We start from the raw sequence: 15,819 nt of genomic DNA on the forward strand, positions 1-15,819 counted from the left end.
ATGTATGAATATACAAACATACGAATTAGGAGCAGAAGTAGGCTACTCGGCCCCTCAAGCCTGCTTTGCCATTCAATAAGATCATGGCTGATCTGAATGTAACCTCAACCCCACATTCCTGCCTATCTCCGACTAACCTTTCACCCCCTTATTAATCAAGAATCTATCTAGCTCTGCCTTAAAAATATTCAAAAATTCTGCATCCATGTCTTTTGAGGGAGAGAGTTCCAAAGACTCACAACCCCCAAGAGAAACAATTCTTCTCATCCCTGTCTTAAATGAGCGACCCCTTAATTTTATACAATGCCCTCTAGTTCTTGATTCTCCCAGAAGAGGAAACATCCTCTTCACATCCAACCTGTCAAGACCCCTCAGGATCTTAAAGGTTTCAATTAAGTCGCCTCTTACTCTTCTAAATTCCAGTGTATACAAGCCTAGCCTGTCCAGCCTTTCCTCATAAGACAAAGACTTGAGGGTCTCATGGATAATGAATGAGCTTGGCTCCTTTTCTAATGGTGCGCATTCAGGCAACAATCCATTAAGTTTAAGTGCTGCAGTGTATGTGACATCTGATCCTCACAGAGGTATGTCAGAATGGATGCAGGCTCCAAGAATCAAAGACCATGTCTGCTGCGCAGAGGCAACAAGGGCCCTACAAGCCTCCATCTTCCCAGTGCATTGGCCATTGCTTACAAGGTATCATGCTTGCGGTCAGAACAGAAGTGCAAGGACCGAATATCCACAGCTGTTGTTAAGGCCACTGAAGAACAACCAACACAAGGCTGACTGTGGCTACTAGGACTTGGGTCTTTGGACCCTAACAAACACCCTCATTGTGAATGTGCATTCACATCTGAGGGGAAAGATCAGCCACCTGTTGTCCTCCAGGATGATATCATCCTGCGAGGGGTGGCCTTGGTATGCGAAATGCAGACTAAGAAAGGACTGGAGAATGCATAGCTGCCTTTTATATGGAGGAACACAAATCAATGGGAACTAACATTGATTGCACAATTGTATCAGTTCACAGAAACAAGGAGGAGTTGAGAATGCAGGATGCTGCCTTTTTGATAGTTTTGATGCGAATGAAGAGAAGAAGGGCAAGTCGCTATTTGGCACAGCTCAGGGAAGACCATCACCCTGAGGAACAAGAAGCAGCGAGGAGGACCCAGAGACCCAGATACTGATTAGGAGGGAACCAAATCCACAAAGACGTTTGGCGCGACCAGGGATCTACAGAAGAGGCTGCTCATACATGGAAATGAGCAAAAGACCGTGCTGCAGACATCTTCACTTGTTTAGGGATGTGGTAGCTCATATTTGCCATTCTCCATGAGGAACTCATGCCACGCGAGGGAGGGCATCCAATGCCAGTTGCACTTAAGGTTGCCACCACACAACTATTTTGCCAGTGGTATCTTACAGGACTCCACTGGGGACCTCTGTAGAATCTCACAATTGAAGACACATAAATGCATAACGGAGGTGACTGATCCCTTTTGAATAAAGCTCACCATTACATGCAGTTCTGCATGGATGAAGCAAGCCAGAGGCTGCCAGAGCTGTGGGATTCGCAGTGATTTCAGGCTTCCTGCAAGTTCAGGGTGCCATCGACTCCACACATGTGGCCTTGAGAGTTCCCTGGCAGCAGCCTCTGAGGTTCATTAATAGGAAAGGATTTCACTCTCTCAGCATCCAGCTTAACTGTGATCACAGAAAGCAGATCATGCATGTTTGTGCTAGGCACCCAGGCAACTCTCACAACTCTTACGCCTTGAGTCACTCGCAGTCATCATTGACTTGAGTCATCGTTGTTTGCTGCACCCTGGACAACCTAATGCTGCAAAGGGGGGATGCATTGCCAGAGGAAGACATGGGGGAGCTACACATCTCCTCAGATGAGGAGGACATTGAAAGTGATGAATTTGCAGAGGGCAAGAATTCATAACAACCTCATAACTACAAAATTACAGGAAGAATAAGGTGAAGACAAGCTCCTATGAGCGCAGTTCTCCTCACACTTCGATGCAGGGGAGACAATGAGACCTTTATTGTCATCTTCAACATCTCATGAAAAGACATTAATCTGAAAATGACAATGGAGGAAGCATAAGTCACCTTGAACCCTAACGATGGGGGCGTCCTTGGAAGGCGCCTGGGGAGCATGTGGCCGCTGTGTAATGGGATAAGCACTCCACTAGCACACATCCTTAAGCAACTACATATAGTTCAGCCCTTTTAACCATGCTGCACAAAAGTCAGTGACCATGGCAGCCTTCTAGAGGCAGAAATGCTACTACACACATAGATGCACTCATACAATTGTGACAGGAGCTTAGCAAGGAGGCTCTAAGAGGTAAAACATCTGTTAACGGTTATCGCTTGACCGTCGGAAGACAGAGCTACATCTGGACAGTACCATCACTCCAAGCGCCAGCTCTCATGCATGATTAGTACAGAGGCCGTATCTTGATACTGAGCCCCAAGACGCCATCGGACATCAGGACGCAGTGATCTGTAACACGACGACATGCACCCAAAGTTACAAGTTATGTTATCATTGTATTCACAGAATGGTTCAGCAGGACCATTGTGTGATTATTGTCAATTACTCATGACCCCGCATTCTTCGGATGCCTGCCAAGTTTACATCCTGCATTGCTTTGACATCTGGGAGAGATGTAGCCCAGACAGTTTTGACACAGCAGCCAATGATAACTCAGTCCCTTCACAGATACTGATGAGCGCTCAGGAGATGTGCCGGAGCATTGCTTTCATACCATTACAGTCCTCGACAGTGTCCATCTCACAAAGGCCAATCCTTGCTATGAAGCCTAAGACATTGCACAGTCATGTAATGAAATCCCATATTGATAGGCATTCTGTTACCTCACAGAGGGATTCCATCAACCAATGCTAGGCAGCCATTCAGGGGCAAAGTAACATCCTCACAGGTTGTTAGAGGCCATAACCAGACTGGAGCGAAGGATGGAGGAGTCCATCCATGTTCCGTCCATTAATATAGATTGTAAACAGCTGAGGCGCAAGTACTGGGAGATAGGAAATAGTTTGGAAGGACGATAGGGTCAAGTGTTGGACCAAATATATTAGTTTCTATCTGTGCTGTTAATTCATCTAGCTTATTGTGAATGCTAGACCCCTCATGATTTTGAACATCTCTATCAAATCTCCTCTTAATCTTCTCTCTCCAAGGACAGCCCCAGCTTCTCCAATCTATCCACCTAATTGACACTCCACATCTCTGAAACCATTCTTGTGAATCTTTTCTGCACCCCCTCTAATGCCTTCATAGTCTTCTAAAGTGTGGTGCCCAGAAGTGGACACAATACTCCAGCTGCAGCCAAACCAGTGGCCAAACCATTCAATCATAACTTTCTTGCTTTTGTACTTTATGCCCCTGCTTATAATGCCCAGGATCCCATGTGCTTTATTAACCACCTTCACAACCTGCCCTGCAGTCTTCAATGATTTGAGCACATATACCCCCAGGTCCCTCTGCTCCTGCACCCCTTTAGAATTGTACCCTTTTAAATTGTCTTTCCTCATTCTTCCTACCAAAATGAATCACTTCACACTTCTCTGCATTAAATTTCATCCGTCACTTTTCTGCTTATTCCACCAGCCTGTCCCTGTCCTCTTGAAGTTTATCAGGGTCCTCCTCAGTCCCCAATTCAGGTACTTCCAAGTTTTGTCTCATCCACAAATTTTGAAATTGTGCCATATACACCCAAGTCTAGGTCATTAAGTTATGTCAATAAAATCAGTGCTCTTAACACTGACCCCTGAGCAACTCCACAGTATACATTCTTCAAGTTAAAAAAACCATTCACCACTACTCTGTTTCTTGTCACTCAGCCAATTTTATATCCACACTGCTACTGTCCCTTTTATTCCATAGGCTCTAACTTTGCTGCCAAGCCTATTATGTGGCACTTCGTCAGATGCCTTTTGGAAATCCAAGTACGCCTCATCAGCCACATTACTATCATTGACACTCTCTGTTTCCTCATCAAAAAAACTCAAGCAAGTTAAATACAATTTGCCCTTAACAAATTTATGCCAACTTTCCTTAATTAATCCACATTTGTCCAAGTGACTGTTACTTTTTTTCCAAAGTATCTTTTCTAAAAGCTTTCTCACCACTGAGGCTAAACTGACTATCCTGTAATTACTGGGTTTATCCTTACAGCCTTTCTTGAACAAGGATTTAACATTTGGGAGTAACAACCAGCCTGGCTTGCAGTCACATCCTCCTGTCCCTTATCATTGACTAATTCTAAACTTCTACTTAACCTAAGGTGTGTGACTGCCTCCTGGAACAACGTGCCCAGGTAACTCTCCCCCTTCCTGATGCCCCACAATGCCTGCAGCTCAGATGCAAGCTCAACAAATCTGAGCTGAAGTTACTCGACCTCTAGTCACCTATTGCAAATGTAGATGTCTGGGATTGCAGTGCTCGCCTGAAGCTCCCCTTCGCTACAGTTTAGGCATGCCGCCTGCCCTGCCATGTCTTTCTAACCATATTTCTTTATTGATTGTTTAGTTAATTACTTATTTTTGAGTGTTTGATGGGACAGTGCAGAGGGAGATTTACTCTGTATCTAACCTACGCTGTGCCTCCCCTGGGAGTGTTTGACTGGACAGTGTAGATGGAGTTTTACCATTTATCTAACACGTGCTGTACCTGAATTGAGAGTGTTTGATGGCACAGTGTAGAGGGAGTTTTATTCTACAACTAACCTGTTCTGTACCTATCCTTTGATGCCGATTCTGAGTACCTGAAACAGGAAGAGTTCTATTCCTCAGCACTGACATTCTTCACCTTAATGAGTTCTAGTTAGAAACCCTTTCCATTCTGGGCTGCCACAGGTTAAACACATTCCCAGGCCTGCTGCTTAACTAACTTAAATTAGAACAGGTTGAAGTCTTCAAGGTGCCAAAAGCTTTGGCTGTGCCAGTTGGTGTTATCTGGCATTAGATGAATGTTTAATCAGGCTTTGAGTGTTATGCTAAGTGAGGTTTCAGTTTCACACCATAATCTATCTCTGCTGCATGTGTTATATTTTTCTTTGAATCTTGCATTGAATGATGAGGCAGGGAGGAGGAGAATGATCCACATTAGATCTGAGGCCACTGCAGATACAGTTTAAGGTTGTGGTCGATTGGTTGTGTCACACTTGTGTTATTTTCTCCTCACCAGCAGGAGGTGCTGACCAAAATTAGACAATGGCCGCATGAAGTGTCGCATTCCCCCATTTTTCACACCAGCCACCTTGCAGTTTCTCTTGATTGACCATGACAGTTTAGTGCCAGTTGACAGCACCTTCTCAAGGGCAATTAGGAATGAGCAATAAATGCTGGCCTAGCCAATGACATCCACATTCCATGATCGAAAAAAAATTCAGAACTGGGTGAACCTAATACAAAATCATCTGACTGTAGGCCCTCACTGCAAGCAGACGGAAGACTTTCATCCGTTTACACTGGGTTTGGCTTGAGCTAAAAGGCCAATGTTCAACGAACTCACTATTGACAGTTGGAGACGGTCAATCAACAAGGATGCTAAAGTGCATCCATACATTATGGCAAATTACTGCACCAGGGAAACAGCAACTCAGAAGGGACGCAGCATCATTCACCAGTAATTTGACTCTTCAGTGGGACCCTCAAACCTTCACAAGGCTTGTGCAGAGAGCAAACTCATTTTATTACATAATTCAAATGTCTCACATTAAAGCTATATTTTTATGAAAGTACAAAAAATATTCACAATTCCCAGGTCCAAGTGTGCCTAATAAACCAAATAACAGCAAACAGGAAGTTCTTCCAATGACGCAGTGAGTTACCAAGCAAGGCAGTATGAGAGTGCTTATTAAATATCTGAAGTGTTACAGTCATTCACACAAGGCGCTTGAGATGGAGTGGAGTTTACTGAGTGACAGTGTGAGGGAGATGGATTAACTTCAGTAAATACAGTCAATATAATTTTTAATGATATGCAGAAGAGTGAGAGATGTGAGAAGTCTACATGCCAAAGAACCAGTTTTCATGTCTTGATAATAACCTAAGAAATATTTGGCATAAAAATCTGTAACAGTAAAATCACCAATGTCAAATACCTATTGTGGAGCTGGGCTCAAAAGGGACCTGGGTCAAAAATTAATCTAACTCTATCGCCAATCTGCAGCCCCTTTGCTTGTGGCCCGTTGGGTTGAGTGAATTTACCTCATTAGTATATGTACATTAGAAGTGATTCACTGTCGTCTGATCACCTGAATGCAAATGACTAACAGCTGCTGGATTACTATGTGACTATTGAGTATGGGGAGCTAAGCACATAATAAGAAGCGCATAGAGGCAGCAAGTTCTGCAATGCATGAATGCCACCTTTAGTTAAGTGAATGTAAGGTGATCCCTCAAAGTTCTGCACATTTTGGGTTGAATTCAATAAAACACTGTAGGAACAGGAGCATGGTATTAAAACAAAAATAGAAGAGCAGCTTGTCACCTGATAGGCCATTGTCTCCCATGCCCAACTTGCAACATGAAATCAATACAAAAGCAAAATACTGGATGCTGGAAATCTGAAATAAAAACAAAAACTGCTGGAAATGCTCAGCAAGTCAGGCAGCACCTATGGAGAGAACAGGGTTCTGATGAAAAGTCATTGAGCTGAAGTGTTAACTTTGTTTCTCTCTATAGATGCTGCCTGACCTGCTGAGCATTTCAAGCAATTTTAGTTTCTATTGCAACACGACATTCTCCATAACCTTTCTTTGTCTCTCTTTTGTTCATCAATAATTATGTGGTCAGTTCTCCTCTGGAACTTACACATAAGCAAAAGACTCTGGACTCTGGATATCTGAAATAGAGACAGAAAATGCTGGAAACACTCATCAAGTCTGGCAGCATCTGTGGAGAGAGAAACAGTCAACATAACAAACCTAAAATGTTAACTCTGTTTCTCTCTCCGGAGATGCATGCATCTCTCTTGTTCCATCTCAGCTTCAAATACCATGTCCAGCAAACTTTCATTCTTAACTCATTCTTTTGTTGGTCCTCAAAGCTGTGGCATTCTTTCCCTCCCTCAAACTTCCATCCATGCCACCGGCAATCTAGTTTTGAAAACCAAAGCTTGGGATCACTGAGTCAGTCAATTCTTCTGTGGATCCTAGTCTTTGCTGTGTGGAGCAGGCTGATAATTCTCCACATTCTCTCACAAAGACAGTGTAGCTATCCCAGCATTCATAATGATAGAGACATTTCTCTTCTTAAACCATGGAGCATTAATACAGGGCTTTTGTCACCTTTGTGGTTTCTGGGATAGTTCCATGCCCATAGCTGCAGGAGAAAATAAGACATTTAAATGCCACATCCAATGCTGACTGTGAAGAGAGTGAGGAAAATGAAAAAGAGAAAGACAGGAAAGGAGGTTAGTAGAGAATGCAATATTTCCTGAACAACCTGTGGCTCCTGTGATATGTTGTAACCAACCACATTTAGCCAGCTTTATATTTTTAGCATGCAACAGTGCCTCAAATGTGCTCTTCAACTGAGACTTAGCCGACGTTCACTGCTCTATGGCTACCTGACTACCATGTAAAGCCATAGAAAGTGTACAGCATAGATTGACCAGGATGATACCAGGGATGGGAAATTATAGTTATGCAGAGATACTGAAGAGATTTGAGATACTGTAACTATTTCCACTTGATCAAGGAAAGCTAAGGAGATTTAATACAGGTGTTTAAACATCGGGCCTTGGTCTTCACCTTTAGAACTTGGATTCTTTGCTTATGTTTTTCGGTTAAAAGAGAATCACCCCTCTTTTTCTTTTGATACTTGCAGAATTTGCTTAAGTAATCCCTCTTTACACTGTTTCTCCCAATTGAGTTAATCAAGCAAATAATTAAATATAAACTTGGAAGAGAGAGACTAAGCAGCATGTCACTCATGATGTGCCTTTCCAGCTTTCCTCAGCTACCTTGTTGTGCCAGTCGAGAGTAGATATTTTCATTTCGCCCCATCCATGCAAAATCTACCCTTACGGCAATCAACCACAATAAACATGTGGTTTATTGAAGCGTGACAGACAGAATAAGGGATGAGTTATTTCTCGAAAGTTCCATTTTTGTGATTCCTCAGTGATAATGCTTTCCTTTAACCATAGCTTGCAATGACCTGGCAGCTAGGCCCAAGTCACCATGACAACAAGTTGCATTTTTTTGTGTCTAAAGCCTGTGATACTTTTCTTGTTACTGTTTGCTGTGGACTTCCCAATAACAAACAAAACATTTATGAAAAAATTCATGCTCTTGAAATGTCCCAAAGCACTTCACAGTCAATAAATTATCAGAATCTTCTCTCTGTTCATAGTGATCCACACCAATCCAGAAGTTGGGAGATTAGTGCCTGATGGTGATAGATGTGTTCTGTTTTCTGGACCATTTGAATGGAATCACGGTCTAAGAAGGAAAATGCTGGCCACTCAAAGGGTCAGGAAGGGGTAAGCCAACTACTCAAGAGGGTCAAGGAAAGAGAAAGCCAGCCACTCAGAGGCTCAGGAAGGAGAAAGCCAGCCAATCAAAAGGTCTGGAAAGAGTAACCCATCAATTGGAACAATCTCAACTGCATTTATATAGCACCAATAATGCAGTAAAATATCCTAAGATGCTTGTCAGACAAAACCTGACACTGAACCACATAAGGAAAGGTTAGGAAAAGTGATCAAAAGCTTGATCAAAGAAGTAGGTTTTAAACAACATCCTAAAGTAGGAGAGGGAATCAGGGAGATTTATGGGGGGATGGTTCAAAACTTCAATCTTGAAGGTGAAGGCACGAACTCCAACGATGGGGTGAAGGATATAGGGGTTGAACAAGAAGCCAGAGCTGAAGGAATGCATGGATCTTGGATGGTTGTCGGGCTGAAGGAGGTTATGGTGATATGGAGGGGTAAAGCAATAGGACAATTTGAAAACAAGGATAAGAATCTCTGTCCCTATCTCTCTCTCTCCCCCCTCTCTCTCCATCCTCTGTCAGAGCTCCCTCCCTTCTCTCTTACTGTCTATCTGCATGCCGATTTCATTATTTTTCTGTCTCTAACATTCTCTCCCTCTCTCTGCCTCTCCCACTGTTTATCTGTCTCTTTTCCAGTCAGGCATGTGTTGGGCCACAGACAACTGGAGCCAACACAGTTTTGGGGAGATGGTAGTGTAATGATGATGTCGCTGGACTAGTAATCCAGAGGCTCAGGCTTATGCTCTGGAGACATGGGTTCAAATCCCACCTTGCAGCTGGTGAAATTTAAATTCAATACAATCTGGAATTGAAAGCTAGTCTCAGTAATGAATGATTGTTGAAAAACCCATCTGATCACTAATGCCCTTTAGGAAAGGAATCTGCTGTCCTTACTGGTCTGGCCTACATGTGACTCCAGACTCACAGCAATGTGGTTGACTCTTAACTGCCCTGTGAAATGGCCTAGCAAGCAACTCAGTTCAAGGCCAATTAGGGATGGGCAACAAATGCTGGCCTTGCCAGCGATGCCCACATCACCTGAAAAAATAAAATAAATTAAGCCCAGGTTGAGGCACTGACTTTGAGATTGATCCCAGGGATGAGGAATGATTATGGGTTTGGAGGGACACAGGGAATAATCTGGGAGCACAATGCTGTCTTCAAGTGGAGGGTGGGTATAACTTCACTCCTGCACTTGCAGGGTTTGCGAGGACTGGTCCTGCATTAGGACAGAAGCCTAGGAACATATATATCACTTGCTCAATTGTCAGGGTGCAGACAGTATTGTGTAGGGTAGAACAAGCTGAAAGGAGTGGAGACAGAATTTAAAGGTGTGGGCATAGAACCATGCAGTGTAGAAGGAGACCTGCTGTGCCCGTGCAGCTCTTTGAAAGAGCTGTCAATTAGTCTCATTGCCCTGCCTTTTCCGCATAACCCTGCAAATCTTGTCTTTTAGTATTTATTCAATTCCCTTTCGAAAGTTACTGTGGGTCTGCTTCCACCCTTTCTAGCAAAGCATTCCAGCTGTGGGTCTGTTCCACCCTTTCTAGCACAGCATTCCAGCTGTGGGTCTGCTTCCACCCTTTCTAGCACAGTATTCCAGCTGTGGGTCTGCTTCCACCCTTTCTAGCACAGCATTCCAGATCATTATCATTTGCTGCCTTCAGAAATTTTTCACATATCCCAACAGATTCTTTTGCCAATTATCTTAAATCTGTGAACGTTGGTTACTGGTCCTCCTGCCACTGAAAACAAGTTTCTCCCTATCTATATTAAAACCCTTCCTAATTTGGGACACTTGCATCAAATCTTCCATTAAGAGAACTCGAAACGTCAACTTTGCTCTTCTCCGTCGATGCTGCCAGACCTGCTGAGTGTTATTTCTGTTTTTGTTTTCCATTAACCTTCTCGGTTCTAAGAACAATACCAGCTTCTCTGGTCGTGCCACACATGAGGTCTTCCTTATATATTTTATTAACAACAGAAAATTTGTGCCCTTCTTATGGTCTCATGGTAAAGATACGGTGCTCTCCCCCCACTCCCACACTGAAAAATCGGAATACTTTTTTTCTGCCATATAAAGGCTCTTTAGATAATATATTTGAAAAAGGGGGAAAATGCCTACTTGAAAATTCACAACCATTTCGTTTAAATACTAGGAGACTGATGTTGAGCTTTCTCATTAATAAGACGCATCTCCTCTGGCGAGCCTGCATATGAGTCGAAGGATTCGATAGTTGTAAATTGCTTCCACCTCCCATTTTTTATCTGGTTAAAAATGAGGCAAAGGTGGGTGGGGCAGTGTGACTATTTAGCTTACACTGTCCCCCACTTTAGATGAAAACGGGGACATTAACGATATACACGGCATTTTTAGATCCCAGCACTCAGCACGGGTTATTCTTAACGCATCTCTCTTGCTAGTGCCACCGATCTGCATTAATCTTTTGGGACTGTGGAGATCTAGTGAATGAACACAGTGCTGGAGTGGGTTTCAATAACTTAAGAACAGAAGCATGTTCCTAACACGTCTCCTGCCAATTAGACGGATGCAGCGGTATCCTGTGAGTAAAAGCAACGCCGGGTAGTGTACATATCCCTGGCTGCCCTGCGTCGCATCAGGGCAATCCAGATCTAATACTCTGAACACATCTCCCGCCCATATGGGCAGTTACTGTTTCATTAACTAATGCCTTGAAAGTAAAGGATGCGTTTCCATTAAGTGATTGAACTGTCTCTTTCCACTCACTGCACGAAACCAACCCAGAACTCCACATTTAAACGCGAGTGTAATGTTTCTGTAACAGATTGTGCTCTGAGTCATGGCTCATAAAATGCATCGTACTTGCTGGGCGCAGAGCGGAACACACATCGCATATTTGCGAATGTTAATGTATTAAACTGCGACCAGGATTTGTATTAGATGCAGTATGAGTGCATTTAAATTAAGCTTCAGGCTTGATTTGATACATAATTAAGTCAACTGTGCAGAGCCAAAACATCTTAACCCATTAGATGCCGATGGCAAGATGTTTGCCTTGGATGGGATGGAGCATTCGTATATTTTGGGGAGGTGGGGCTGCAAAATGCTACGGTTCTTTCTCATTGAGGTGTTCTCCCCTCTCCATAATGTAAGCCCTTGGAGGTGCCTCTTACCTGTACCATTCCAACCCCTTCTCATAGTGCCTATCGAAGAAGTGAGGCTCCACCCCGACGGCCCTGACGTCCGGATGCACCCGGATAGCCTCCAGCAGTGCCCGGGTGCCTCCCTTCTTCACTCCGATGATGATAGCCTGGGGCAGTCGCTGGAGCCCGAAGTCCGGGGTGCTGTTACTCCGGCTCAGTTCCTCGTCCGTGGTGCTGGATTCCTGGGCTTCCTTCTCAAGCCAGCTTTGCACCGTGTAGACCTCGACCGGGCTGTTCCTCCAGTCGCTGGTTGTCCCCGCCACCTCCCCCGAGACTCGGTCAGAGCTGGCCGTCTCCACCCTGGGACTCGGGCTGAGCCAATCCCTTGGAGTTGTCGGGCGCTCGCCAACTCTGTCTTGCTTCTGTTCAGTCACCAGGGGCCGGGATTGGTACAGGTAGCTGGTGTCGTGCAAGGGAAATTGGATGGAGGTGTAGCAACTCATCAAAGTGTAGCAGACATAGGTGAGTGAGAGAGACAGAGTGAAGGCAAAGAGCAGCCGCTGAGATACTTTATATGGATGGACTGTTGGGCTGGACCAGAAAGCCATTTCTCACAGCAATGCTGTTCAAAGGACAGTTGAGAGACATCTTCTCACTCCAAATGTTGCATGAACCTTTGCAATAAACTGTCCCCATCTAATCCTGATGGAACGAAAGGACCTCTGATTTATTTTACTGCAAGGCACATTCTACTCCGAGCGCATCAGTTCTCGAAAGCAAATGCCCATTGCATTCCGAATATTGATTCCCCTTTTTGCCTCGGGCTTTTATTCCAGATTATATTATTTTTTTCTTACAAATCGCAGTATTGAATCCGACTGTCCTCGCCCCGGTTGCATCGCCGAGAATAGAGTCCATCTGCAAACAGCAACCACAAATCCTTTAATACACAGGAGATCCTGATTACAGATCACAGAATCAGAAAGGCTCCGGATTCAGCTCCCGTTCCCTGGAAAAGCAACAACCATCTGGAACAAATTCTGCAAATCCTTTCCTTCAGCTCACTGATCAATGACCGCTCAGCAACACAATCTCGTCAGCACCGACAACGCAGGTGAGCGGCGACTGGAGCTCCCAGTCAGCACCGAGTCTCCAGCAAAGTGCAGTGTAGCCTGCCAGACTACCAGCCCTCCTCCCCTCTCCCGTCCTCCCCTCTCCTGTCCTCTCCCGTCCTCCCCTCTCCTGTCCCCTCCTCCCCAGACCTCTCCTCCTCAGACCCCTCCCCCATGCCCCTCCTACCCGACCCCTCCTCTTCAGATGCCTGCTTTCCTGTCCCGCCTCCCCATACCCAATCTCCTCAGAACCCTCCTCCCCTTTCCCCTCCCCATCCCCTTTTCCTGTCCATCCTCCCCACTAGATCCCCTCCCCCTCTCCTCCTACCCAATCCCCTCCTTCCCTCCCTCATTATCTCTATCATCTCCTCTTCGTTCCTCCCCTCTCCCCTCCTCCCATATTCCCCCTCCCTCCTCCCTTCTCTCCCTCTCCCCTCCACACTCTCCTCCCCGCTAGTTCCTTTCCCCACCCCTCTCTCCTCCCCCTCTCCCCTCCTCCTCCTCCCCTCCCCTCCTCCCCCTCCCCTCCTCCCGTCTCCCCCTCTTCTCCCCTCGATCTCCTCTCCCCTTCTTCCATCCCCCTCCTATCCTCCCCTCTCCTACTCTCCCTCTTTACCCTCTCCCCTCCCGTCTCCCCTCCTCCCCCTCCCCTTCCCCTCCACCCCTCCCCTCCTCCCCTCCCCTCCTCCCGTCCCCCTCCTCCTGTCTCCTCCTCCCATCTCCCCTCCTCCCATCTACCCCTCACCCCTCCTCCCCTCTCCCCATCTCCTGTCTCCCCTCTCCCCTCCCCTCCTCCCCTCTCCCCCTCTCTTCTCCCCTCCTCCCCTCTCCCCCTCTCTTCTCCTCCTCGATCTCCTCTCCCCTTCTTCCCTCCCCTCCTATCCTCCACTCTCCCTCTTACCCTCTCCCCTCCTCCTCCCCTGCCCTCTGCCCCTCCCCCTCCTCCACACCCCTCCCAATATCCTCCACATCCCTCCCAATATCCTCCACAGCCCTCCCAATATCATCCCCCTTCCCTCCTTTCTTGTCTCCACATTCCCTCCCCTCCGGTTTCACGTCTTCTCACCCCTCTCCCCTTCCCCTCTTCCATCTTTCTTCACTATCCCACCCCTACCCTGCCCTACCCCTGCATTCCTGCCTCCCCTCCCCTCTCCCTGCTCTACTCCCCTATCCACTCACTCCCCTCCACTCTCTCCCTCCCATCTCGCTCTTCCCTCTCACCCTTCCCTCCCCCTCTCCCCGGTCCATCTCCCATCTCTCCCTCCCCTCTCCTACTCAGTCTTCCCTCTCCCATCTCCTCTCTCTCCCCACATCTCTCCCCCTCTGATCTCCCCTCCAGCCTCCCCATATGATCTCCCCCTCCCTTCTTATCCATTGCACTCCCCTTCTCCTGTCTCCCTCCCCTCATCTCTCTCCCACTCCCCGCCCTTCTCCCGCTCTCTTTCCCCCTCCCTTTGCCCCTCCCCCATCTCCTGCCCTCTCACCCCACCTTTTATTCCATCCCCCTGAATCTCTCCCCCCCTCCCCCTCCACTTTCCATCTCCCCCCTCTCCCCCTCCCCTCTCCACCTCATTCTCCCTTCATCTGTCCATCAATCTCTGCCTACCCTACTACTCATCATCCACTCTTCCCCCTCTCTCCCTTCCCTTTCCCACTGCCTTCTCTCCCTCCCCCTCCACCCACCTCCTCTCCCCTGCCCATGCCTCCCCCTCCCCTCCCTATCCCTTCCTCCCTTCCTCCGCACTCCCCTCCCCTCCCACTTTGCCCTCCCCTTTAACCCTCTCTCTTCCCCTCCCCCTTTCCCCTCACCCTCTCACTCCCTTCTCTCCTCCCCAATCTCCTCTCCCCTTTTGCCATTTACCCCCTTCCTCCCCTCCCTTCTCCCCTCCATTTTCTCCTCCTCCCTCTCCTCTCTTCCCTTCTATCCTGCCCTACCCTACGCCCTCCTACTTTCTGACCCTCCTCTTTCCCCTTTCTCTACCCCTCCCCTCCCTCCTCCCACTTTTTGTCCACTTACATCTCCCTTCCCCTCCACTCCCTTCTCTTTCAATCTCCTCTCCTCCCTTCTCCATCCCCTACTCCCCTCTCCATTCCCCTCCTTTCCTCAATAAAAATATTTCCCAATAATCTTAGAGAAACTACGGGAAGACACAAATATTCTCAATAACATAAGAGAGAAAAACTGAAGGAAAGCAGAAATGGTCCCAATATTTTTGAAAATATTTGTGCTTTCCTGTAGTTTCCCTCAGGTTATTGGGGAATGTTCTTGTTTTTGTCATCTTTCTCCCTGAGATTAATGAGAATATTCCTGCTTTCCTGTAGTTATTCTCTGTTCATGCTGCCCTGTAGTTGTTGGGAATTTTGCAGTTTTACATCCCTGTTAGTTTATTTGCTTGCATCAGGAAAGTTGCCCCTCTTGTTTCTTCAAGATACATCAACATCTCACAAACTTTTAAATCAGGGACTTGTGGACTTGATCTAATAAATGCATATTGACTGATGAATAGTTCCATTGTTTCTTTATTTTAGATTTTTGCATAAATATTGGCGATTCACAGGCTTAAATGCTGCAATAATTTGGAAATCACATTAAATCTTTCTGAATCTCTCAAAGGTTTGCTTATATAAAGTATTTGGGTAGCTGAAGTAGCCGAGGCTGAAATCCTTGATTTGTGTTTAAAAATGTAAAGTTTGTGGCGATAAATCCAGTTAAATATTGTGTTGGTAACAGCCTGGCTCCAAACTGCAGCTACATAGTCGGAGACTGGATTGAAAGTAATCAGCAATGGAAACCTACATTAATCTCCATCTGAAATAAAAACAGAAAATGCTGGAAAAACTCAGCAGGTCTGGCAGCATCTGCGAAGAGAGAAACAAAGTTAATGTTTCGAGTCCATATAGAGCTAAAGAAGAAAGAGAGGGAAAGGAAGAGAATCCAGGAACTGCAGAGCAGAAACCAGCAAGACAAACAATGTTGAACTGTATTGACTGGCATGTTGGAGCTGTGCAGTGATCTAGTTCAGGCTTAGCTCTGAAAAAGAGT

The 15,819-nt window shown here is 46.0% G+C and overlaps 2 protein-coding genes across 2 annotated transcripts in view; both read right to left on the bottom strand.

Moving 5' to 3' along the window:
* LOC144690695 (heparan sulfate glucosamine 3-O-sulfotransferase 4-like) overlaps positions 1 to 12,889 on the bottom strand; it is a 215,839-nt gene extending 202,950 nt beyond the window's left edge. The window contains exon 1 of the mRNA XM_078558440.1: positions 11,695 to 12,889. Within this exon, the coding sequence (XP_078414566.1) occupies positions 11,695 to 12,272 (578 nt within the window). The 5' untranslated portion in view covers positions 12,273 to 12,889. The remainder of the gene's footprint in view (positions 1 to 11,694) is intronic.
* Positions 12,518 to 15,819, bottom strand: part of LOC144691155 (heparan sulfate glucosamine 3-O-sulfotransferase 4-like) — a 7,015-nt gene continuing 3,713 nt past the window's right edge. Inside the window, exon 2 of the mRNA XM_078559220.1 lies at positions 12,518 to 12,623. Coding sequence (XP_078415346.1) covers positions 12,518 to 12,623 — 106 coding nt within the window. The remainder of the gene's footprint in view (positions 12,624 to 15,819) is intronic.

Source organism: Cetorhinus maximus, chromosome 15, assembly GCF_964194155.1.
Source record: "Cetorhinus maximus chromosome 15, sCetMax3.hap1.1, whole genome shotgun sequence".
NCBI lineage: Eukaryota > Metazoa > Chordata > Chondrichthyes > Lamniformes > Cetorhinidae > Cetorhinus > Cetorhinus maximus.